The sequence below is a fragment of the Trachemys scripta genome, chromosome 1, assembly GCF_013100865.1.
Source record: "Trachemys scripta elegans isolate TJP31775 chromosome 1, CAS_Tse_1.0, whole genome shotgun sequence".
Taxonomy (NCBI): Eukaryota; Metazoa; Chordata; order Testudines; family Emydidae; genus Trachemys; species Trachemys scripta.
The window spans coordinates 53226951-53252744 of record NC_048298.1 but is presented as its reverse complement, the minus strand read 5'-3'; the positions used below and the strand labels follow the sequence as shown (position 1 = coordinate 53252744).

Here is a 25794-nt window from a genome sequence, read left to right as displayed (position 1 = left end):
TAAAGCAGCGCTTCGGCGGATCAAAGCAAGTTCAATATAACGTGGTTTCACTTATAACGTGGTAAGATTTTTTGGCGTCTGAGGACAGCGTTATATCAGGGTAGAGGTGTATGTGAAAGAAGACTAGGATATGTCTGTCTCCTCCCTCGTAACGTATACAGGCCCACCCCATCACTGCCAACTCACCTTCCCCTTCCCATCCCATATAGCAGGGGTTCTCAAACTGGGGATCGGGACCCCTCAGAGGGTTGCGAGGTTATTAAAGGGGGGGTTGTGAGCGGTCAGCCTCCACCCCAAACCCCGCTTTGCCTCCAGCATATATAATGGTGTTAAATATATAAAAAAGTATTTTTAATTTATATGGGGGGGTGATCGCACTCAGAGACTTGCTATGTGAAAGGGGTCACCAGGACAAAAGTTTGAGAATCACTGACATATAGCCACTAGCACTTTAGAAGCCAGGGGTGTACAAAAAAAGCATTAGTAGAATCTGTAAACTTCAAGAAAAGTGGGGGGGTGGGTGTTATGTTTTTTTGGAGGGAGAGGGCTGTATCTCAGGAACCTCTTGCTCAAATGACTCCAAATTTTGATCACTAAACCTATCCCGCTCCCCCAACGAGGAATATCAAATTTCAAGACAACCTGTACCCTTATACAGATTTTAGAGCACTAAGAAGAATCCTCCTTTAAACAGAAAAAACTTCCTAATCTTAACATAGTAGACCTGGTGCTTCACTATAATACTGCATGATATTAATCATCAGTAAGGCTACAATTTTGTCATGGAGGTCACTTGTCACCTGAGTGGGTATTTCCATCCTCCCTCCCCAGTGCTTAAGAAACATGTGATGTGCATCAAGTATGCCTGTGCTCAACTCCCCAGCCTCAGCAGTGTGGTTTTGATGCAAATGACCCCAAATCTGGTTCACTAATACTACCCTCCTCCCTCACGAGTAAGGCTACAAATCTGTCATAGAGGACACAGATTCCATGATTTTACAAGACTTCTGTGACTTCTTGAAACCTCCAATAATTCAGCCCCAGGCAGCGGGGCTGGGGCTTCGGCTTCAATAAATCCATGATTTATCATTCATTGCCCATGCCCTGTCTGTGAATTTTAATAAAAATACCTGTGCAAAAACCATAGCCTTACTCATGAGGCACACCAAATTTCAAAGCAATCCAAGTAACAGTACAGATTTTAGAGCATCTAGAAGAGTCAAGCTTTAAACAGAAAGCTGGCCTTACCCTTAACTATAAGTTCTGTTTTCTTTGTTTTATTGACACTGTTTATTTTAGTCTCCATATCAATACAGAGTACAACCATGGCACTTTAGAGCATAGACCACATTCATGGCAGTGACAGACTTCGGCTTGGCATGCTCCATGTACGTGGCAGCATCTTGGATCACGTTCTCCAAAAATACCTTTAGGACAACCCCCACCCGAGTCTCTTTGTATATCAGGCCCAAGATGCACTTCACACCTCCACAATGAGCCAAGTGGCGAACAGCTAGCTTCATAATGCCTTAAATGTTCTCTCTCAGTACCTTTCCATGGCACTCAGCAACTCCTTTGCCACATCCAGATACGTCCACTAAGTTTACAGACAAAGCGTTAACTATAGCATACCTGGCAGTTCAGTATGATATTGTAAACTGTCAGTCAAGTCAAAGATTCTCTGAGTCTTACATGAAAGTGATTCAAGAGCAAGTCAGACAGAATTTCTGAGAACATTTTATGAAAGGTAAAAGAAAGAGCAAAACTTGGTGATACTACAATGCCCAGTGTTTTCAGAATGGACAGTGATACCATCTGACTTCGTTTTACTTTTTTACATCATGATACATAGGACTTGCCATATCGGATCAGATCCACGGCAATCTAGTCCACTATTCTTTCTCTGACAATGGTCAGCACCAGACGAAAGAAAAACCAGTCACCAAGAAATACCACAGTAGGAAGATGTGGAGTAAGATGTGCCCCATCAACGTTTTATCCTCATCTCTAATAGTTTGACATTGGCTTAAACCCAGAAGCCTGAGGTTTTATACCCCTTCCAATTTATCATTAACTATAACAATTTTGAATATTCTTGTTGTAGTAAGAGGAGGCCCTGAGACATAAACCCTTGTATCAGAGGCCTGGTATGAGGCCTAAGGCCTGAACTAAAGTAATGGTCAAGACTTTGCTAACATAAAGCAAAGTTAAGCTGTGAGCCAGAGGCAGGCCCTGCTCACAGAAGCTGGCAAGGAAAGGGCTGATGCTGCAAAAAGAGACATACCTAAAAGGTACTAGACACCAGATATCAGAACATTCGCATACTTGTACATTCCACACTCAAGGAACAAGCTGACCCATCCCAATGACAGGGTCAAAAGGGTAATATGATGGATAGAGTTGTTTTGTTCAAACCAACATGTACAAGGTGAGAGGCGGCACCTTACTACGTAAAGGGGTTGTACCTTGCTGCATAGAGAGGTTGCACCTCAATACGTCAGGAGTGATGTGTAACTTGTTTGTATCTGTGTATACGAATGCATCCCTGAGTGGATATCTTTGTTCGGCCGAGGGGGTAGTGGAAAGTCCCGCCACTAACTGAGCCGGGTCCATTGCCAAGAGGCACCTATTAGCAGTATGCCCGGTAGACTAAGTAATCTACGGGGAACTGCAATTGTGTCCAAGGTTGCAATAAACCTTGTCGACGTGACTTTGCATCTTACTAGATTCTGTGGTTATTGGGGGTTCTCGTTGGGTTTGCTGTGTCAGCTATCTGCGCAGAGCTGGGACAGCACACAGAGGGAACACACGCACACAGCCGAGTGATATCAGCATTGGAGAAAGCAGAGCACTCTACCGGTAGCATCTGACAACACTGGTGACCCCGACCGCTGATCTGGTGAGTAAGCGAACCTGCCGTGGTAAAAATCGCAATCAAACCTCGAGCTAGGAAACCCCCTGATCCCCTCCCTTATAATCCCCACGGAGTTTAATAACTCTTGGACCCGCTGGATTGCCAGTAAAGGGGGTCCATATGAATTTAAAAAAGAGAGTGGGGAAACATGGACTGGTATATGTAGAGCGATGGTAGAAACCAAGGCTCTAAAAAATAATAAAAATAAAAAAGCAAGAATTCTGCAACTAATGTCTATGGTATAGTGAAATGGTTGAAACAGCATGCCACAAATTTGGCAGGGCAAATAACAGTAACAAAGAATCAAACTCTTTTAACAAAGAGTTAAAAGAATCAAAAGAAGCTACACAGCCCTGGAATGCTCCCACTGCCCTTGCAGGGTGGCAAGCAGCCCAGAGACAACCAGTACAGGAACAGAGTGAAACACTGAAAACAGCTGCAAGTAACCTACAAAAAATACATGTGCCGTCCCCTGTTATAAATATTGGTGTTAAACAGCAGGCTTCAGGTAGCTACCCTGTGCCTGAAGAATGGGGACAGAAGTGGAAAAAGGTGGTCCTAGTAAAATTAAAAGATGAAGCGGGGTCCACTGCATTGCAACCACCACCTTATGATAAAAGCCAGGTTCCAGTTAAACTTAAACTGACACCTAGACTGGTGCCTGTCAGAACAGGACAAGTAAGTGCACAGAAGGAAAGAGTAGCAAACAATACTTTCACAGAATTGGTAAATCGGATGAAGGAAAATATGGAACAGTTCACAGAGCACATTAGGAGACAGGAACTGCGACTCGATCGCAGGAGAGTGAATAAAAAAGAATTTCAAAGTAAAAAACCAAAATTAAGTGGGTTAACACCTAGAATTGATGCATTAACACATGGAGTTGCCCAAAACCAGTTAACTGCAGCAAAAAAGGGCACTCCCGCCATCCATTTGGCATGCACACAAAGCAACAGACATTGGGGGGAACAAATTCAGGTTTTACAAGAGCAGGTAACTACCCCCATTCTCCTCTCAAAGCCAGGATAAAAAACAGGGGCGCGGTTCCTAACTGTGCAGGTTCCCGACTGCTTTGACCCATGAAACCACACTCCGCGCTCATATCTGAAAATAGAACCTTCTTTCTCAAATATTTTTACATACCAGTTAAGTTTTGTCCTTTATATGCTTTCATAGTTTGCTAAATTTGCTGCTGCTGCCTGTACTTTTAAATATCTTGATAGAGTTAATCTCTCTTGGCTCAGGTCTCACTACCTTCCTAGGTTGCTCTTCACCCCCCCCCCCGCCACTTTCCCCCGCCTCTCCTCAATTCTGCTCTCTTTGTTTTAAAAGTTAAAAGTTATAGTTTTTACAGAAACCTCCAAAAGATAAAGCAATTGAAAACAGAATAAAACAAGAAACAAAAAGAAAACAAGGTAAAAACTTTACTTTAAATAAATCCAGTAAATTAAGTATTTTAACCCTTCAGGAATGCAACAGCTGGAATTATCCCTAACTTTCTTGAAGATATGGTTGCCAAGCAACAGAAATGCACACTCTGCTTCTAATCCTAACCACTCACTAATATTTGAAACATGGGCTTTTCTTATTTCCATATAGCAGAGTTTTAAAATAATGTTAAATATAAAGTAATGCAAAATTCCTTGTTACCAAATTAATACATTTGGCAAATCTTAACATATTTTTAACAATTTATGTAACAAGTTTTAAATAAGGTAATAATTTGTTTATTCAAATATAACCCTTTTTATTTTTATTTTTGTTTGCCTTACTTTGTATAGTTATGAATAGAATTCTGGCGCCATTTGTTGTTAATTGTAAGTTTGTCCTGTATGTCATGTGTGTTGTTTTGTATTGTATGTTGTGTGTGTCACGTGACTATTTTTTATTATTTTTATTTTGTTGCAACAAAAGTCAATTTTATACCCTTTTAAAAATATATGTATATGTGGTACCACATTATTTTAAGATCATGGTTGGGGTATAATCGTAGTATCAGTAACACCAATTTTTGTGCAAGTTCAAAAACGTTTCAGTTACAAATATATGTACATATATTTCTGCCTCAACAAATAATGCAATTGCATACAAAAATAATTCTCTTATGAATCACAGGGTTTTTTTTTGTTTTTTAAGGTTTTTTTAAATTTGTTATTCAAAGAAAAAATGTAAGGGGAAACCTCAACATTAAGGTAAAGATAATATTAACAAAATGTTAATTTCTTGTTTGGGCTTTTTATAAACTTGTTTGCACTTTTAAATATAGTTATAAGAACGTCATAACCAAAATGTTTTAAAATAACAATTTATGCATAAAGCTAACCAAACAATTTGAACAGGTTTCCACCTTTGGCTCCCAAACATAACAAAGCATCATGAAAGTATATCCTCAAATACCCTCAAAGTACTGTATTTAAAATTTATTTTGGTTTAATTTTATAGTTGGTTTAATTGTTTATGCTTTTCTTTTGTTATGTTACGTTAATGGGAAGCAGTGGTTGTTAAAGTTGTGCTTCTAAACAGTTAACAAGAGTGAAATTGGTATCACAAGCAAATTAACTCTAAAAAGCTTGGTAAAAATTCTGTTAACTCCTTTGCTGAAACAAATTGTTCATCAAGGGAAAGCAATACACCTTCTCATGGAAGATTGTGAGCATTTATTTTAGCCGTTAAGCATTACATTTTGTATGAAATATTAGTAATGCACCTCAAATGAAAAAGAATGTCTATACAACAATTGAAAAAGTATAGTGTGTGTTATAAAAGGCTCGGTCCCCTTGTTATCCATATAAAAGTCTAACTCCTCTTTTGAATCTCACTAAATTCTAAGGGTATGTCTTCACTGGCAGAGTTACATCACTGGCAGTTACAGTGCTGCTGAGAGAGTGCTGAAGGGAAACTGCTGTTGTGTGTTCACACTGTCAGATGCTTGTGCAATAGAGTGTTCACACTTGCAATAGTATTGGGAGCAGTGCACTCTGGGCAGCTATCCCACAGAGCATCTCTTCCTCTTCTGTCGCTAAGAGTTGTGGGAAGGCGGAGGGGGTCGCAAGGCATTCTGGGTCTTGTCCTAATGCCCCATGATGCATTGCTTCGCATCCCAGCAATCCCTGTGCTTCCTTCCCCATTTGGCGCCATCTTTCAATCGTTTCTGTACTGCGTGCTCTGCCTCTTTGGTCTGCAGGAATGGATCCCGCACTGTTGACCAATATGCTGCTCACTCTCACTAACATGTCACAAGTGGCAGTGTAGTTATTCCTTAAACTACAAAGGCAAGAGCAGTTCAACATTAATCTCGCCATGCATAGTAGCTACGACACGAGATTGCTTGTGGCATTCATGAGGGTGCTGACCACAGTGGAACGCCCATTTTGGGCTCGGGAAACAAGCACTGAGTGGTGGGATCACATTGTCATGCAAGTCTGGGATGCAGAGCAGTGGCTGCAGAACTTTCGGATGAGGAAAACCACATTCATGGGAGTGTGTGATGAACTTGCCCCAGCCCTGCGGCGCAAGGACACAAGAATGAGAGTTGCCCTGTCGTTGGAGAAGCGCATGACGATTGGAAGCTGGCTACTCCAGACTGCTACTGATCGGTCACTAACCAGTTCGGAGTGGGAAAGTCGACTGTTGGACTCGTGTTGACGGAAGTGTGCAGGGCCATTAATCACATCCTGCTCCAAAAGACTGTGACTCTAGGCAACGTGCATGACATTGTGGATGGCTTTGCACAAATGCGTTTCCCTAACTGCGGAGGAGCAACAGATGGTGCACATATTCCAATTCTGGCACCAGACCACCTAGCCACAGAGTACATTAACCGCAAGGGGTATTTCTCAATGGTCTCCAGGCGCTTGTGGATCACCGTGGGCGTTTCACAGACATTAACATAGGCTGGTCTGGAAAGGTGCATGATGGACACATCTTTCAGAACATTGGCCTGTTCGGGAAGCTGCAAGCAGGGACTTTCTTCCCGGACCAGAATATCACCATAGGGGAAGTTGATATGCCCATTGTGATCCTGGGAGACCCTGTCTACCCCTTAATGCCGTGGCTTATGAAGCCATACACAGGGCACCTTGACAGCAGCAAGGGGCAGTTCAACAACAGGCTGAGCAAGTGCAGAATAACTGTTGAGTGTGCTTTTGGCCATTTAAAAACTGATTTGTTAAAAAAAGTTAAAAGAGCCACACTTTTTACAATAACTAAACCAGACCTGAATTAACATAAGTCCTGATCCTACAGTGCACCCAACATGGAATCACACTAAAAGAGTATGTGGAGGGGTCTGAGTGCCCAGAGCAGTTTGTGGGTTTGGAGCCTTAGCTTCATCCTTATTCATTTTTAGTTATGACTTAACTTGGAAAAAGTCATCTACACAAAGCTTGCTAAGGGTGAAGGTATATAACCAATAACCATGAAAAAGGGAGCTGAAAATCTTGACACCTCTTTTGTAACATATCAATTTTACATTCTTTTAGTTTACTAGTCAGAGATTACAAGGCCAGAAGGAACCAGGGTAATCATCTAGTCCAGTGGTCCCCAAACATTGTACCTCACCCCACCCCTTACACATGTCTGCGCTTCTCACCCCCGGAGCCAGGACCCCATTGTTACTTCAAGGCCTCAATACAGCTCAAAATTATTTGCGGGTTCTCCCCAACCTGGCAAAGGTCCAGCCCACTCACACCATTCTCTCTACAAAGCTCCAGTTCTTTTGCATTTTACAAATATTAATTAACACCTCTTTAAGATAAAGAAATATCATTCATTTTACATATAGGCAGGGCTGCCCAGAGGGGGGCGCAAGTGGGGCAATTTGCCCCAGGCCCCACAGGGGCCCCCACAAGAATATAGCATTCTATAGTATTGCAACTTTTTGTTATGGAAGGGGCCCCCAAAATTGCTTTGCCCCAGCCCCCTGAATCCTGCATATAGGGGTATGTAACACTGAAAAATCAAGGACAAAATTTGTGTCCACCTCCAAAAATTGTAGTTTAAGTGATTTGCACATAGGATGCCTGTGGCAGGCCAGAGCTAGAAGCCAGTTGTTCTGGAACCCAGTCTGCTGCATTAACCACGGATTAGCTATTTTTCTTTCATGCAACATCCTTTTATTCAGTAATTTCATCATATTTAATTATTTGCTAGACATATTAATGTGTATGTCCCACAGCACATTGCAGAGATGGGTAAGCAGAAATAGCCCCATTGTAGAAATAGCATAGGCAAGTGCATAGACTGGTCTTAATCTTTCTAAAGGTACCTTAGGAACCTCAGTTAATACTAATTTTGAGACTGACCTGACTTTCTGATGGATCTCAGAAAGAATGTAAATTCAGTTTAAAACAAGACTTAGCTGCAGTATTAGCTAAGACATGAAATGCCACCACTTGGTTCCATAATTAGCCCTCCAAAGATCAGCAGCAAAGTTTGAACATGAGACCTTCTGACCCACACCACAGACCTCCACCACCTGGGGTGCTGGGACAATTTGTATAGAGGGGGTGCTGAGAGCCATTGAACCAATCTGTAAATATTGTATATGACAGAAACCATTTCAAACCAGGGGGTACTGCCACACCCCTAGTTCCAGCACCTATGTCTACTACTTAAGCTAGTAAACACTTTACAAGTGGTTTCCCCAACTGCTTGGTAGGCACCAGGAAGGCAGCGTTGGGAAGAAAGATGCCTGGTCCCCTTTGCAGCTCTGGGGCAGAAGCAGGGGGGAGCGGTTAGAGCAGCGGTTACAATTTGCCAAGCACAGCGCGTGGGTCCCGACGCCTCAGGAGGCAGCCTGGCTACTCTAACGTATGAGGCCTGGGTTCAGTCTCAGCTCCGACCAAAGTGACCATCATCAACCGCAGTCACATGATCCGTGGAACAGGTGTGGGCCGCACCGTCCCGTCAGCGGGAGGGGAGAGGAGATGGGAACTCGTGCGCTCCCGGCTACCTGCCCGCCGTGCTGCGGGCAAGCGGCTGCCGCGCTCCGCCCACCACAAGGGCAACGCAGGCTCGCGGGGAGCCGGGGCAGCTCAGGGTCGCAGCGGGGGCTCAAGCTGCTACCGTTCGCCCTGGGGCACGTGGCTGGGGCGAGGGCCCCTCGCGAGGCTGCGCACGCGGGACCAGAAAAACCGGAAACTACCCCCTCAACCGTTCTTAGCACCGCCTCGCGCACTTACCCCCCACGCGCCGGCTCGTGGTGTCTCTCCCCTAAAGCGACAGCGGGCCCGGTTCGTGGTCCCAGGCCACTTCCGGCGCCTGTCGTGACGTAACCGGAACTACCAGCCGGCCTCCAACTATTGTCGCCCGTTATTGGTTAAAGAGTGTGTTTATTTCTGACGTTCCCGGAAGGGCGCCGTAGGAGGAGTGGGGCTGATGAGTCCGCTTTCAGCGCGCCCGCGGAAAGGAGGAAGCGGCTGGGAGTAATGTCTTCCCGCCCCGCCTGAGCTGCTTCACCGGCAGCTCCGCGTGAGGTGGGTGCGGGGGGCTCCGCGCGAATCCCGGCCCGGGCTGACGACGGCGTTTTGGTTCGCCCTCGTCCCGCGGGGCGGGGGTCGCGCCGGGATGGCTCTGGCGGAGATGGGGGGCGGGGTTGCGTCTCGTTCCTACCCTCTGCAAGGGGCGTGAATGACTTTCCCCCCTCACCCCGTCCCCGAGGGGCCAGAGCCGAGGTCCCAGCACAGCTGGTCAGTGTCAGAGCTCCTATTGCTAGTGAGTTCCGAGGGGAGCAGATCGGGCCCCGGGGTTGTAGCGCTGTAACTGTGTAGCCCCGAGCGGCACAGCCCCGCGTTATATCAGCATAACGACGCTTTAGAGCGGTGTAGCTGGGAAGGGGAATAAGCAATATTAGTATAACTCTGCACTAGTGCAACTGTGTCCACGCTAGGGCTTTTACTGGTGTGGCTATTTTACTTTGGTTAGGGATTTCGGTTTTCTTATTGAAATAATCACATTGGTAAAACTTTCAAGTCCTTCTGGAGACTAAACGATCCCAGTTCCCTCAGCCTCTCCTTATAAGTCATGTGCTCCAGACCCCTAATCATTTTTGTTGCCTTCCGCTGGACTCTTTCCAATATATCCACATCCGTCTTGTAGTGTGGGGCCCAAAACTGGACACAGTACTCCAGATGAGGCCTCACCAATGTCGAATAAAGGGGAACAATCACATTCCTCGTTCTGCTGGCAATGCCCCTACTTATACAGCCCAAAATGCCGTTAGCCTTCTTGGCAACAAGAGCACACTGTTGACTCATATCCAGCTTCTTGTCCACTGTGACTCCTAGGTCCTTTTCTGCAGAACTGCTACCTAGCCATTCGGACCCTAGTCTGTAGCAGTGCATAGGATTCTTCCGTCCTAAGTACAAGACTCTGCACTTGTCCTTGTTGAACCTCATCAGGTTTTTTTTGGCCCAATCCTCTAATTTGTCTAGGTCCCTCTGTATCCCTACCCTCCAGCGTATCTACCACGCCTCCCAGTTTAGTGTCATCTGCAAACTTGCTGAGAGTGCAGTCCACACCATCCTCCAGATCATTAATAAAGGTATTAAACAAAACTGGCCCCAGGATTGACCCTTGGGGCACTCTGTTTGAAACCGGCTGCCAACTAGACATGGAGCCATTGATCACTACCCGTTGAGCCCGATAATCTAGCCAGCTTTCTATCCACCTTACAGTCCATTCATCCAGCCCATACTACTTTAACTTGGCGGCAAGAATACTGTGGGAGACTGTATCAAAAGCTCTGCTAAAGTCAAGGAATAACACATCCACTGCTTTCCCCTCATCCACAGTGCCAGTTATCTCATCATAGAAGGCAACTAGGTTAGTCAGGCACGACTTCCCCTTGGTGAATCCATGCTCACTGTTCCTGATCACTTTCCTCTCCTCTAAATGTTTCATAATTGATTCCTTGAGGACCTGCTCCATGATTTTTCCAGGGACTGAGGTGAGGCTGACTGGCCTGTAGTTCCCCGGATCCTCCTCCTTCCCTTTTTTAAAGATGGGCACTACATTAGCCTTTTTCCAGTCATCCAGGACCTCCCCCGATCGCCATGAGTTTTCAAAGATGATGGCCAATGGCTCCGCAATCACATCCGCCAACTCCTTTAGCACCCTCGGATGTAGCGCATTCGGGCACCGTGGATTTGTGCTCATCCAGTTTTTCTAAATAGTCCCAAACCACTTCTTTCTCCATGGAGGGCTGGTCACCTCCTCTCCATACTATGCTGCCCAGTCCAGCAGTCTGGGAGCTGACCTTGTTTGTGAAGACAGAGGCAAAAAAAGCATTGAGTACATTAGCTTTTTCCACATCCTCTGTCACTCGGTTGCCTCCCTCATTCAGTAAGGGGCCCACACTTTCATTGACTTTCTTCTTGTTGATAATATACCTGAAGAAACCCTTCTTGTTACTCTTAACATCTCTTGCTAGCTGCAACTCCAAGTGCGATTTGGCCTTCCTGATTTCACTCTTGCATGCCTAAGCGATATTTTTATACTCCTCCCTGGTCATTTGTCCAATCTTCCACTTCTTGTAAGCTTCTTTTTTGCGTTTAAGGTCAGCAAGGATTTCACTGTTAAGCCAAGTTGGTCGCCTGCCACATTTACTATTCTTTCTACACTTCAGATGTTACACCCTTCCACCATCATGAGGTACAGGTCAAACTCTATGGGGAGCTCAACAATAAGTGCACCTGTAATCAGCTGAAGCAAAAAAGTTCAATGCCCTGCATTTCACGATTATGAGGCATATTATAGCCAAGTGGTGGATGATGATGAACTCGGCTTAGCCAGGGAGACTTAAAGCCAGCATTCCATGCGATCCACGATCTCAGCAGTCAATAGGTAGTCATTGTGAATGTCATCTTGAACAACAGCCAAGGCCATCCATGTAAATCAGATAACGATATCCTCTCACGCTGGCTTGAACGTTATTACAGTGCTCAGAGCTGGATGATTTGGTAGCCACTGTGATATCGGACCCAGATACTTGTACTGACGCACCAACATGGGATGAAGTGAAGCCAGCCATCTGCAAACTGAAAAACGGATGCACAGACGATGCTGATGGCATTCCCCCAAAGCTGCTAAAATGCACTATTGACCCTGTAATGGAATTACTTCTGGCCATCTTTCACCTGGTGTGGAGAATTGGAACCTTGCCAACTTCCTTGGAAGGACAGTATTGTGATTTCACTTTATAAGGGCAAGGGACTGTGCAGTGAATGTAAGAGCTACAGGCCGATCACCTTGCTGTCCTTGCCAGGGAAGGTGTTTGCGCATGTTCTGCTGGCTCATTTTGGAGCCCCTGCTGCATTGGAAGCGTCACCCCTAACTGCCAGGCTTTATGAGGAACAGGTCCACATTAGACACCGTTTTGGCCCTCTGCTTGTTGTCAGAGATACATCACGAGGTCAAGAATCCCCTGCACATGACGTACGTCCATCTTAAGGCTTCATTTGATTCAGTTGACACCATGGAAGCCTTAAAGGGCATAGGTGTCCCAACCACTCTGCTGGACTTGATTAGCGAGCTGTATAAAGGAAACATTGCCTATATACATCTTGGCAATTAGAAATTGGCATCTTTTAAATCAGTATCTGGTGTCAGGCAGGGCTGTGTCCTGGCTCTGCACACTTTTGTTGGGCAATGAATTTCATCATGCAGTGTTCCATCAAATCCATAGCCATTAAGACAGGTGATCTTTTGCTCTTAGACAGTGGTGGGCAACCTGCGTCCCGCGGGTCGCGAGACAGTTTGTTTACATTGACCGTCTGCAGGCATGGCCGCCCGCAGCTCCCAGTGGCCAGGAACGGCAAACCACGGCCACTGGGAGCTGTGGGTGGCCGTATCTGTGGATGGTCAATGTAAACAAACTGTCTCGTGGCCCACCAGCAGATTACACTGACGGGCCACAGGTTGACCACCACTGCTCTTAGATCTTGACTATGCGAATTATGTTGTTATTCTAGTACAGAGCCTCAACAGGTTTCGCAAGGCACTCCAGCAAATGGAGGAGGAGTTGGCTAAGGATGGCCTCCATGTTAAGTGATCAAAGATAAATCTGCAAAATCTAGGATCAAGTCCATGCACAACCCCAATCTCTTCAAATAATGAAACTGTTGAAGCACTTTCTAGCTTTTGCTATTTGGGTTCTATACTCACCAGTTCCTCCAGCTCTCACATGGAGGTTCTCCACTGGATGGGCATTGCAGTGTCTGCCCTGGGTCATTTACAACAAATATGGAATCAACGTCATCTCGGCATGACAACCAAGTTCAGGATCTGTTCAAACTGTTTCCTCTCCACACTGCTGTATGGTTGCAAAACATGGACACTATGCTATTCAGATTAGGCAAAGCTGGGGGCTTTGCCAATGTTGTATATTGGGCATAAAGTGGAATGGCTTTATCTATAATGCAAATGTTTATGGTTGCTCCAGTCTACAGACTCCTGGGGCCATTGTCTGCAGATGGTATCTTACACTTTTCGGACATGTTGCGAGAATGCCACAAGACATTCCAACGAATGCCATTTTCTAGATGGCTTGTAACATCCGGGATAAAATTCCACCAACTGAGGAATGGAGGCAGCCCAGAGGCAGACCTCCTATAACATGGGTGCATCAAGTCTGTTCCGACATTAGATTCTCAGCTTGTCAAGCTCTTGCTACTGTACAGGAACGGAACAAATGGCATATGATCACTGCTGCCGACTGTTTGGCCAAGCATTGAAGAAGAAGAAGATATATCGGGTGTAGTCAGATCCAGAAGGCAGGATGGCTGATGGTATCACAAAACAAAATACAGGAGTGGAAATCAAGGCAGAAGAACTCGTATCCAAAATTGGTTGGCCTGAGTGTGGATTAGTTCAGCAGCGAATGTGGGTTGTTTAAATGCGTCATAGGCCAAGTATAGAAAAGTTATGTTGCGACTCAACAAATCAATCAGAGCCTTGAACTTATTATTCTCTATCTCAGTAAGGCTTTATCCCTAACTTGAAAAGGTCCAATTTATACTGAAAGACATTTTCAAATTTTGCTTCTAAGTCACAAAAGGTAATGGCAAGAAAAAAGTCACATATATAGATTGTTGCACAGGTTCTGCACCCCCAAGGTTGCCAAGTGGTTGTCACCCAATCAAGCTGTCTAATGTTTGTCAGCCTGCAGACCATTGTTCTGCTCGCTAAAATGAGACCTGCTGGGGAGAGTCACGAGTTGTAGGAGAGTTTAGCTTACGTTTTTCTCTGAGGCAAACTAATTGCCCTCTATCCATGGAACAAGCTTTACCCATTCTTCTCCCTGCCCCCCATATGGCAGAGATCCATAATGCAGAACCCGCAAAGCTTTTAACATTTCCTTTGAATACAGCACTTTGTGTCTGGATAACCACACTTATGGCCATCTATTTGGAAGGCATGGTGCCTGGTCAAATTGGTTAGCCTTGACTTAGGGCATTTAATGCCAAGCAGTAAGGGAGTCTAGGAATATGTGGGCAGCCTACATAGCACCACAAGTAACATCTGTCCTTCATTGTGAACCTTTTCTGTGTTTTTATTTGCATAACCTTTATCACCTCATATACTTGTGCCAAAGGAAATACAGTTCCTAAACAGAGAAGGGAAGGAAAGGAAAACTCAAAAGCTCAGTCACTAGCTGCCACCCACACAGATTGCACTGCAGCAAGCACGTAGGAAATGAAGGGGAAAGCACTTGGGAAATCAATGTGTTATAGGAATGTACTCTCTACAAGTTGTTGAAGCAGAGTGTTAGAAAATATCCAGGGTTTGGAAACAGGATATGGCAATAGTCATTCCTTAGTTAAGGGTGAAAATAGCCTCCCTTTATAAATCTGTTTGTTTGTTTTTTTTTAAACTGTCCCCCTGGGAACATCTGCAAAAAGAAACCAATCTCCTTAAATTTCACTTCTTGTGTATCATCCCAGGGTAGATATTCGCTGGGAAGTTCTAAGGGAAAAAACAGAAAAAGTTAGTTTTTCAGAAATTGTCATTGATTTTTTTTTATTTTTTTCCCTAAATCTTTTTGACTTGTATTTCATTGGCCTACAAACTCATTTTTTTTTAAAATTGTCCTTGGGAAGTCCTTGATTTATAATAAATGCTACAATAAGGTAGACAAGAAAGGAATTAACTGGGGTTTCATTAGAGACGGTTTATGGCACAGGAAGGCTGGGAGAGAAGGGCCTGAGACAGACATGCCAAATCCATGAAAAAAACGCAGAAATTGATCTTGGTTTTAGCTTACTTGGCTTATGAGTTGCTTGTTGGCTAGTTTTTGGCTTGTTGCTTGTTTTGTTTTTATTGGCTCTGGGCAAGTGGGGGAGAGAGTCAGGAGTGCACAGGGGGCTCACCGCAGTCCCAGACTGCAGGCCGGGGGATCCAGTCACATAGAGTGTTGGGCTTCTTTGGGATTGGCTTGTTTTGGCCTTGTTTTGAAATGGGATTAGCTTGATTTTTGGCTTCTTGTAAAAGTTGGGGTGCTTATTTACTGCATGAAAATTGGCAACTGTGGCCTGAGGAGAACAGGGAAGAGTTCTTTTCCCCCGCCCCAAGCCAAAGAAGCAAGGAGGAACTAGGAAACTGTCCATCTATCTTGCTCTAGTGCTTAAAGGACACTTTGTTAATTAAGGACAGTTTGTCATTTTGGTATTCTTTGTTTACTGTTTTGTTCTGAATTTTGAATCAAGCCAAGACTGCACAATGAGCCAGAAACAAGAAATGTTCTATGCAGAGTTGTGTGCCCCTTAAATGTCAGGATGGAGTGATTTGGTTGTTCTCTCTCTCCTTCCCTCCCCCTTTTCCTGTTACTTACAGCTACAATCTGGCCCACGCTCACACAGAGAGCTGTTTCCACATGTGCATATGCAGTTTTAAAAATAATTTATATTTTATAAACAACATAAAAATGTAAACATGGATGAGGGCAGAGAGAAAGGGAAAGGAATGGTAGAAGTGGTGATGGACCAAGAGAGTATGAGACAGGACTGGGTTGCAAGAAGCTGTGCTGCCTAGTCTGCTACCTCCAGAGCCTCCTGTGTGGAGAAGGGAGTGCATGTAGGAGAGATGCAGATCCTTAAAGAAAGGGGGGAAAGGAAAATACTGAGTTCCGCGGAGACTTAGATGCAGGGATATAGGGGGTGTCAGTTACAAGGAAATGAAAGAAAAATATAACTGTTTGGTATGATAAATAACACTGCTAATTTTTAAAGTTAATGAATTATTGTTTTTCCCCCCCCCCAATTATTGAGGTATTGGTTTGAAGAGATTTGCTGTTTATCTTATCAGTATGGATTTCTAATGTTGAACTCAGCTGACCTACATTTTGCATCCAGAGAGGCAAATCATTCAATCCTTATTCAAACAATACTTTCATTAACTTCAGGAATTGACCAAAATGTCTAATGATAGATGGAATAGTACCTGTTTTATTTAGTCTGAAAGCTGAATTTATTTCACAAGTCATTCAAAGCTCATTTTAGTAGAGTTGGCTTGTGCCAACTTTACTGATTTTGTCCTGTCCTAGTCAATTGGTAATTCATGAGCAGTAATACTGCTTTGATTTTTCCTTTACACTGTGGAACATGAAAGTGAACATTGATTTAATGTCAAACTGTATAGGGAAATCAAAGCCACGTTACACCCACAGTTTTAACATATGACTTTACAATATATATTTGGAAGAGCTCATCTTTTTATTTAAATTGAGATCACTTTATTGAAAACAACTAGTTAATCTCTCTCTCTCTCTCTCCCCAGTAAAATGAGTGGTGGGTTAGCACCAAGTAAAAGCACAGTGTATGTGTCCAACTTGCCCTTCTCTCTGACCAACAACGACTTATACAGGGTAAGCACATCTGCGTGTAAAAGAAGTTGCATTATTTAGATTAATATGCAGCCATTATGTAAAATGCATCATTTGTGTTGTGTATATTTTAAACTTTTGTGAACTGTCATTTTGTTACAGTGTTTGATTTAACAACAGACTGCTAAACCTATATATAATGCTCTTTGTTTCAGATTTTTTCCAAGTATGGGAAAGTTGTTAAGTAAGTATAAACATGGCCTGGCATGTTGTTTTTCTTCAAGTTGGTCTCCAATATTTAGTGCTTTTTCTTTCTTTATGTACTTTGTACACTTAAAATTTATTTTAAGCATGAAGTAGAGAACTGTATTGAATCTTTTTTTCCATATTTAATACAGTGTAAATTTAATTGCACTCTTGTAACAGTTGGGAGTTTGTTGCAGTCACACTCATGATATAAATATACATCAGAGACTAATAGTGCTCTGAAAGTCGATTCCCTGGAGCAAGCAGGATACTGTTATGTACTGGGATGCCTCTCACTGAAGTGCTTTAAATAAGACTCTCATTTTACTAACCTTCCTCCTCACAAGTGTGGACTCTATATGACTTTTAGACAGTTTTGAAATGAGTAGACACTTCTAAATACTAGCCCCGGGCCAGTGATGAGGCATTTAAAAATAAGATTGTTGATCTCACTAGGATCATAGCAAAATGCAACGAGCTGGTATTAGCTCTTAGTCTCAAAATAGATTCTGAGACATTGAAGAAAGAGAATTGTAGCTTCAAGGCTCCAGCCCCTTCTCGGGAAGATAAACTTACCAATACTTTAAAATGTAAACCATAATAAAATACATCTTCAGTATACCTTCACAATCAGTAGGAAATGCCCATCAAACCACAGGCAATAGAAAAAATAATTTCTAATTCATTTAAAGTCAGTGGGAAACCTTAACTGGGTATGCTTAGTATAAAAAAGGAGCCCTTTTCATCTTTCTCTCATTTCAAAACGGAGGTTCCTGCTTCATCTCAGGACATAAGCAGACACTGATCTGTCTCTCTTTGTCACTTCAAGATTATAAAGTCCCAAGCAGTCCTTTTTCCTTAGGAAAAAAATTAGAAAAATTAAAGGGGTGAAAATGGCACAGACTGAACCAGGGACAAAATAAGCAAGAAGCCCAGTAGAGCATGTGTTGGCCACTTATCCTATTTGTATCTTTTCTGTTCAACACCAAGATGACTGATCTGACAAGTGGCAGCCTTAAGTTGAAAGCTCACCATTCAGAAAGGGGTTCCATAAACTGTTAAGCCCAAATAGTAATTAGTCTTCAAGTTTTATTATTCAATGTGATTCAATTCAAGCTTTATAATTCAATTTTTTTACACCACAAGAGAGCTTTTCATTGTCAGGCCCAGTCAGAGAAATCTGTATGCTTTTTATATTTGCTATTAGAAGCAGATCCACATTTTACCTGTACCCCTCCTTAAAAAGTGTTTGTTCTCTTTAGTGTTTTGCTGCTCATTGCTATGTTCCCTCTAAGCTGCGTGGCTGCACAGGCCGCCCAGGAGTCAATCAAGTGCCATGCACTTGATTAGCAGAGCTGCACACATAGACTCATAGAATATCAGGGCTGGAAGGGACCTCAGGAGGTCATCTAGTCCAACCCCCCTCCCTCAAAGCAGGACCAATCCCCAACTAAATCATCCCAGCCAGGGCTTTGTCAAGCCTGACCTTAAAAATCTCTAAGGAAGGAGATTCCACCACCTCCCTAGGTAACCCATTCCAGTGCTTCACCACCCTCCTAGTGAAAAAGTTTTTCCCAATATCCAACCTAAACCTCCCCAACTGCAACTTGAGACCATTACTCCTTGTTCTGTCATTGGAGTTGCATTTATTTTGTTTTTGGATAAAGAATCTGCACAAAACTGTTCTCGGGCGCTTAACAACAAACAAGTAAGCTACAGAAAAATGCCATGGCAAAAGGTACCACTGAGAACAGTCTAGATCCATCCTCTTTGGAATCCCCTTTCAGGTAGTTGAAAGCAGCTATCAAATCCCCCCTCATTCTTCTCTTCTGGAGACTAAACAATCCCAGTTCCCTCAGCCTCTCCTCATGAGTCATGTGCTCCAGCCCCCTAATCATTTTTGTTGCCCTCCGCTGGACTCTTTCCAATTTTTCCACATCCTTCTTGTAGTGTGGGGCCCAAAACTGGACAGAGTACTCCAGATGAGGCTTCACAAATGTCGAATAGAGGGGAACGATCACGTCCCTCGATCTGCTGGCATTGCCCCTACTTATACAGCTAAAATGCCATTAGCCTTCTTGGCAACAAGGGCACACTGTTGACTCATATCCAGCTTCTTGTCCACTGTAACCCCTAGGTCCTTTTCTGCAGAACTGCTTCCTAGCCATTCGGTCCCTAGTCTGTAACAGTGCATGGGATTCTTCCGTCCTAAGTGCAGGACTCTGCACTTGTCCTTGTTGAACCTCATCAGGTTTCTTTTGGCCCAATCCTCTAATTTGTCTAGGTCCCTCTGTATCCTATCCCTACCCTCCAGCGTATCTACCACGCCTCCCAGTTTAGTGTCATCTGCAAACTTGCTGAGAGTGCAGTCCACACCATTCTCCAGATCATTAATAAAGGTATTAAACGAAACTGGCCCCAGGACTGACCCTTGGGGCACTCTGTTTGAAACCGGCTGCCAACTAGACATGGAGCCATTGATCACTACCTGTTGAGCCCGACGATCTAACCAGCTTTCTATCCACCTTATAGTCCATTCATCCAGCCCATACATCTGGTGATGTGTGTTCAAATTTCCTTCCCCCCACTTCTCTGCAGCTGTGTTGCTCCTGCCCTCTGCCTTGGAGCCGCTGGCCAACCGCTCCTGGGACCCTCCTGCTTCCTTTGCAGAGCGGAGGGTAGGGGAGGGCACTGATGTCAGGGTGTCCTCCTCCCCCCTGCCCATGTACCCCATCTCTGCAGAATGGGGGACAGGGCTCAGGAGCAGGACAGAGGTGCTGGCAGGTGCTACAATCTGAATGAGCTTTCTGGTGATTGCCTCTCTGCTTAAAGAGACAGTGCATGGTGTATCATACACTTCTCCAGCAGCAAGCGCATAGACACTGTCTCTGTGTCTCTCACATACAGGTACACACACATACACTGGTGTTTTTACCTCTTGGTACTTCCTGCAATGCACATATATTCTCTGTAATTTTATTCTTTCAAAGTGCTGTTATTTTCCTTTTTTTTGACTGCTATGCATCTCATAATTTTATTTCTCTCTCATACTTAAATTTAATTTTTTGACTAGTGAGTTCTAAAATGCCTAACCTGTCCTGGTTGGAGTAATTATCCCTATGGTAACTTTTTTTAAAATATATATTATATCTAGGTTTTTTGTTTCTACTGGTGGTGCACATCCGCACATTACCTCGATATTGGCGCACATAACAAAATTCATTCCGTACATGGATGGATAAAATTACAGGGAACATTGGCTCGTATAATTAACAATTATATTTAACATAAAGCTGATACTTGTGGGTATTTCTAAGTAATGAAAAATGGCTTGATAGGATTTTTCCCCTATCAGTAACTTTGTTATATGTTTATTTTCAGAGTTACTATTATGAAGGACAAAGACACCAGGAAGAGTAAAGGAGTTGCATTTATTTTGTTTTTGGATAAAGAATCTGCACAAAACTGTTCTCGGGCGCTTAACAACAAACAAGTAAGCTACAGAAAAATGCCATGGCAAAAGACTGGGAGAGTTCAGATTTCTCAAATGTGGACTCAGTTTTTTTTTCCTTTTGGTTTAGTTATTTGGAAGAGTGATAAAAGCAAGTATTGCTATTGACAATGGAAGAGCAGCGGAATTCATCCGTAGACGTAACTACTTCGATAAATCTAAATGTTATGAATGTGGGGTGAGTAAATTACACGATGGATCTAAAACAAATGTTTCCATCTTTGTTCTTGGTTTATGTTGTCACTAGTCTTGCCCCACACACATCACATCATTCCTTGTGGTAGTATCATGAAGCTCACATCAATATTTTCTCCACTTCAGCAATGATTCTAGCCTGGACTTCTCTGGGTATTTGGGGTCTTCTAGAAATATGACTACCTGGTAACTATAAACATATGTGCAATCAGCACTGTAATATTATAATCAATAAATCTAATGCTGTATTACAAACAAAAGTATCTATTTTTTGTTTTATAACAACTGTTCTTTCTTCTACACCTCTGAAACTGCTTGATGCATTTGGAGAGGAGAAATATAAATTATACGAACAAGCTTGTGTAGCCTTTATTTTAAACTGAATGAATTGATAGTTCTGTGGTAAATTGCAGTGAGACCAGCTCCTGTTGCTACAGTTTAAAGATAAATAGGGTGGAGATTTGGAGGCTCTAGGAACACACAAAGAATGAGGACTGTAGCCCAAACACAGTTACAAGTAAAAATTATAAGTTACGCTCACATACCCATTTACTCAGTCTGAGAGAGTACATGTACTGGGCCAATGTCATATCCATACTCATGTACCCAAAGATTTCATAGAGTAGGGTAGATCTTCAACAGGTGGTCATAGAGATGGGGTGGTTCCTGCTTGGGACATCCCAATGAAGTCTTCCATGGGTCTTCCTCCCTTGGGGTCTTCCCTCCTGTACCCAATCAGGGAACCTCTTTTATATTGTTGTTCTGACCACATCTAACACCTTATGCATATACATGAAGGTTTCAACCCTCTTTTATTTATCTGTATTTCCACACACCATGAATATTGGGGTGCCTTGTTTTTCATTGGTTGTTGTCTTTCTTCATCTTATTCTCATTAGCATCTATGCACAATGTGTCCTGCAGTCAAAGCAGGACATCCCATGATGTTATAATCAGGCATCTTGCAGTCTATACAGCTACATTATAACATATTGTCTGTAACATCACTTATTGGCCCATTCTTTCCAGTCATCTTGTAATCTTACTGGCATAAGGTTATTCTTCGGTTACTCATTCATGTCAAGCATTTGATAGCCATACTAGGCTGTAGGCTAAGCTAAACTGTTACGGGCCTCAGCCTGTAGGCTTTGCATTCGAGCCATGCTTTACTTATGTACCTACCACCTATACACTCATCACTCCTAAATACTCATCAAGCATATACCTCTATAATCCTACAATTTAAATCTATTTAGCACACATTGATTATATATGAAATAGCATATGAGTTCACCATAACACCAAATAACACAATGATAAATGGATGATAAAATGAACTAATTGGATGCAAGTATGTGAGGGAGAGGATCATTTTTTATATATATATATATATAAAACACCTATTTTCTATGAATTTAGATACATCTAAGCAAATTCCATACTTCAGATTAAGCTAAGATTTTAAACTGAGTTTTGGATAATTTTAATATGAATAATATTAATAGTTATTTAAATACCCATTCTTACCATCTTCAAATCAGAAATGTCATTGCTATCATGATTCTCTGACCTCCGATACTGAGGACCATGTGTGATCTTGAGTGTAGGTTACTTGCTAGTGTATTCAACTTTTACAACAGCCAAATAAAAATGTGTTGTTTTTTCCTTTATAGTTGATTCCAAAGCATAACTTGTGACTAGCGTACAGTATCACTGCTAACTTTTCCCATTTCCAGGGTAAATCTGCAAGTAAGGGTTTATTTTATTTGCATTCTACATACCAGTGCAACATTCCTCTTCTTTTATTAAAACTGCTGCCATTTTGAATTGTTTAATGTTAATTTTCCTAAGGATATACTTAGTGCCATGTTTTTAATTGCTTCTATTAACCTATGTTTCTTTTTCTCTAAGGAAACAGGACACTTAAGTTATGCTTGTCCTAAAAATATGCTAGGAGAACGTGAGCCTCCAAAAAAGAAAGAAAAGAAGAAAAGGAAGAAAATAGTTGAACCAGAAGAAGAACTGTATGGGCACCTACATTTAAATATCCACACTCTTTACTCTTATTGTACTGTGTTTTTAAAATGAAGTGCATCTGTTTTATATTTTTACTTTTTACACTATTTAGTGAGGAAGAGGAAGAAAGCGAAGATGAGGGTGAAGATCCTGCCCTGGATAGCCTCAGCCAGGCCATAGCTTTTCAGGTACTAAATTGAATTACAGTATGTATCTTTGTTTCTAAATAATTTTTAAAGCAACTTCAAATAAAAATTACAAGCATCTAGACTATATCTCGCACACACACACACATCTATACAGCAACCCTCCCTTCTGTGGTATTCTGGAAAGTCATCCTCACTGTTTTCTAATCTGTCCAAAACATGGTGAATATTGTCTTTTTTAATGCTGCAACCATTCCAGCCCTTCCTAAAATCACTCCACTAGTTTGCTGTTGCCACCCATGTCAGATCCAAACTCCTCATTCTTACCTTCAAGATTCTTCACAACTTTAGCTGTCTATCTGGATGTTGTCACTTCTGCTCCCCCAGCCCCTCTTGACTCCTGACATCATATTTGCTTAGCTCAATCTGGATGCCTCTCAAAAAGCCCTTTTTCAAGACTCACTTATCAGTGTAACTTTATAGGATTTAAAAAAAATCTAATCCATCATGACACCTATGATAGACTCTCAGATTTTTTTATTTAAGTTTATTCTGCTATCGGGTTTTGTTTCATTATAGAGCCTGCCATGAAATTTGGATCTGTGTTCAGATTAAAAAACACATACACAAGTTCAGGGAGGCTCAGCCTTATAATTATTTATTATTATTCTGGTAATTCATAGATCTTAAGACCTGAAGGGACCATTAGATCATCTAGTCTGAGGTACATAAAATCCCCCACCATCCACCTCCCCAAAAAAGCCCTTCACTAATGAAATATAGAGGTCGAGAATGAAAATGCTAAAAAGTCAGTAAATACTTCATGTACTTCAGTACCCATGTGAGGTATGTATAATAATTGGAGTGAGGGACTACTCCCACTAAAATCAGAACCAGCCAAACCTTCAGCCTTTACTTGAACAAAAGAACTTTTATTTTGGGTATGGACTGGTTCATTCATTCTTTGAATGACAAAATCTCAGTTCCTTGTTGTTTCCAAGGCTTCTCTACTAATGTCAACCCACAATACAAAGTATACTTGGCTTCAAAGGGTTTCCAACGTATACTGCAGTCTTAAGGCTCATCTATATTTGCAAGTAGGTCAGTTCCTTACAGTGGTTGTTGGCAGTGGGTCTTCCTGCACTGGTGCTGAAGACTGTTTACCCACTAGCATACAAGGGACAGCATTGTTTTCAGCATCATTTCAGAATTCATTCTGCCTCAGGTAATCAGTCCATTTAAGAATGCTAATGAGCCCTAAAATTATTTTTGTTTAATTGTTATTCCAAAAGAGTCTAATACACACACATTAAATATTACACCAAATAATATTTGCATTACTGCATTTAATGTATTGCATAGTACCTATTACTTTTTATCAAAATAATAGTTCATATTTTCCATTTTTGCAATTGCATTGTAGCAAGCCAAAATTGAAGAAGAGCAGCAAAGATGGAAACAGACTGCAGGGGAACCTTCAACGTCTGACGATTCGAGAAGACCACGGATTAAAAAAAGTGCATATTTCAGTGATGAGGAAGAATTTAGTGACTGATTTATATATACGTAGAGAGAGTGTACATTTGTACAGTATTACAAAGCTGTCTGTAATATAGCTTTGTTTTAGAGTTAAAGAAAGTTGCTGCTAAAACTTGTGCTATCATAAATTAAACAAAAATACTAATTTCTAATGATACTTCTAATACAATGTCTGGTTTCAAATATCATGTTTCTGAATTTTTAATTTGAGTTTAGCATCCTGAGTTAGACCTGGATCCTTCAGCATGTAACATTGAGGCCTTAATGTTTCAGCCCTGGGTAGAGGGACAAACCCAAGGCTTGTGCACCACTTAAGTTCTGTTTGCAAGTGGAGCTTGCTTTGGTCCGTCCTCATGGGGCTGAATTTCACCCTCAGTGACCATTATTCTAAAGTGTAGGCTGTTATAATAGGATAACTGCAAAATAGAATCTAAATTGCCAACTGCTATGTTATAACTTTAGTCAGTGTTTGTGAAACAATTTAGCAACTTGCTGTTATTTAAGAGGAACATTAAAAGGCTTTATTCTGTTTTTGTTCTGGATCTATGTACAGTTTTAGTAATTAATCATTGCTTATCCTAAAACTACTATTGAAAATACAATCTTTCTGGGAATCACAAAAGTTAAGTGAGATGTGGTGTTTAGGAATGTTGTTTACTGAAAATCTCCATGAGAATTTTTTAAAAATTGCTGGCAATTTTATTTTAATGCATTAGAGGAATATGTGTATTTTTAATGAATGTTTTCTTTTTTTAAATAAATATTTGAAGACTCTCAGTGGGATGGAGGGCTTGCCGCTGCACTCTTATTCAAGTGTAGAGACATAGTATGACTTAATTACTAATTGTTTACAATGTTAGATCAAGGCTAGGTGACAGTGCATGTGTTTCATGCTAGCAGTTCTCTATCTTGGTATTTATATTGTCCTCATCATTATGATACCAGAATGCTAATAATATATAGTGATTTTTTTAGAGCTTTATGTTCAAAGCACTTTACAAACACTAAGTAACTTTTACAATATATCTGGTAGGTAGGTAGGTAGGTAATATTATCCCCAATTTACAGATGTGGAAACTGAATAGAGAGATAAAGTCCTTTGCCAAAGGCTACAAAGCAAGCCAGTGACAGAGCTTGAATTAGATATTGGGACTTCTGTCTTGCTGCTGTAATTCCTTCAGACTACATTTCCTTGAAGGTATTTCATTAGTGAAAACTCTTCCAAGTTTAGTCTGTTGTCACTGAACTATGTATACTTACTTTCTAGTACATATACAGAGCAAATTGATTGGCACCTTTTTAAGAATCAGAACATATACTGGTGGTTCATAAAGTGTACTGAGGGTTCGTCAAGCTTGTTTTGTCATGCAGCTCTAGTGACTTTTGCAATAAGCTTGTACACTCACCT

At 42.1% G+C, this 25794-nt stretch overlaps 2 protein-coding genes and 1 pseudogene across 12 annotated transcripts in view; 1 reads left to right on the top strand and 2 right to left on the bottom strand.

Moving 5' to 3' along the window:
* Positions 1-9190, bottom strand: part of PPHLN1 (periphilin 1) — a 130405-nt gene extending 121215 nt beyond the window's left edge. For 3 of the 8 annotated variants that reach the window (XM_034769608.1, XM_034769626.1, XM_034769647.1), the window contains exon 1: positions 9097-9181. The gene's annotated coding sequence lies outside the window, so the exon portion shown is untranslated. Of the gene's footprint in view, positions 1-9096 lie in introns of all 8 variants that reach the window. The other 5 variants (XM_034769599.1, XM_034769617.1, XM_034769639.1 and 2 more) reach the window with 3 other exon arrangements.
* LOC117870916 lies at positions 1296-13172 on the bottom strand (annotated as a pseudogene).
* ZCRB1 (zinc finger CCHC-type and RNA binding motif containing 1) lies at positions 2805-25167 on the top strand. 4 transcript variants are annotated; one of them, XM_034769689.1, is made up of 8 exons: positions 2805-2899; positions 16688-16775; positions 16949-16977; positions 20361-20472; positions 20561-20668; positions 22597-22709; positions 22814-22889; positions 24271-25167. In XM_034769689.1, exons 2-8 carry the CDS (start codon positions 16692-16694, stop codon positions 24400-24402), a joined length of 654 nt encoding a protein of 217 aa, XP_034625580.1. In that variant the 5' UTR covers positions 2805-2899; positions 16688-16691; the 3' UTR covers positions 24403-25167. The 4 variants fall into 4 exon arrangements, with proteins under 4 accessions (XP_034625580.1, XP_034625571.1, XP_034625562.1 ...); XM_034769680.1 differs by lacking the exon at positions 2805-2899 and adding an exon at positions 5054-5106; XM_034769671.1 differs by lacking the exon at positions 2805-2899 and adding an exon at positions 9245-9390.
* Positions 25168-25794: the final 627 nt, after the last annotated feature.

What these genes read in the sequence shown, in the direction of transcription:
- ZCRB1 (XM_034769689.1), top strand. Translation starts at nt 16,692, where the DNA reads ATGAGTGGTGGGTTAGCACCAAGTAAAAGCACAGTGTATGTGTCCAAC. An exon ending in CCAACAACGACTTATACAGG is followed by an intron (nt 16,776 to 16,948) that starts GTAAGCACATCT and finishes TCTTTGTTTCAG; the next exon opens with ATTTTTTCCAAGTATGGGAA. An exon ending in CTAAATGTTATGAATGTGGG is followed by an intron (nt 20,669 to 22,596) that starts GTGAGTAAATTA and finishes TTTTTCTCTAAG; the next exon opens with GAAACAGGACACTTAAGTTA.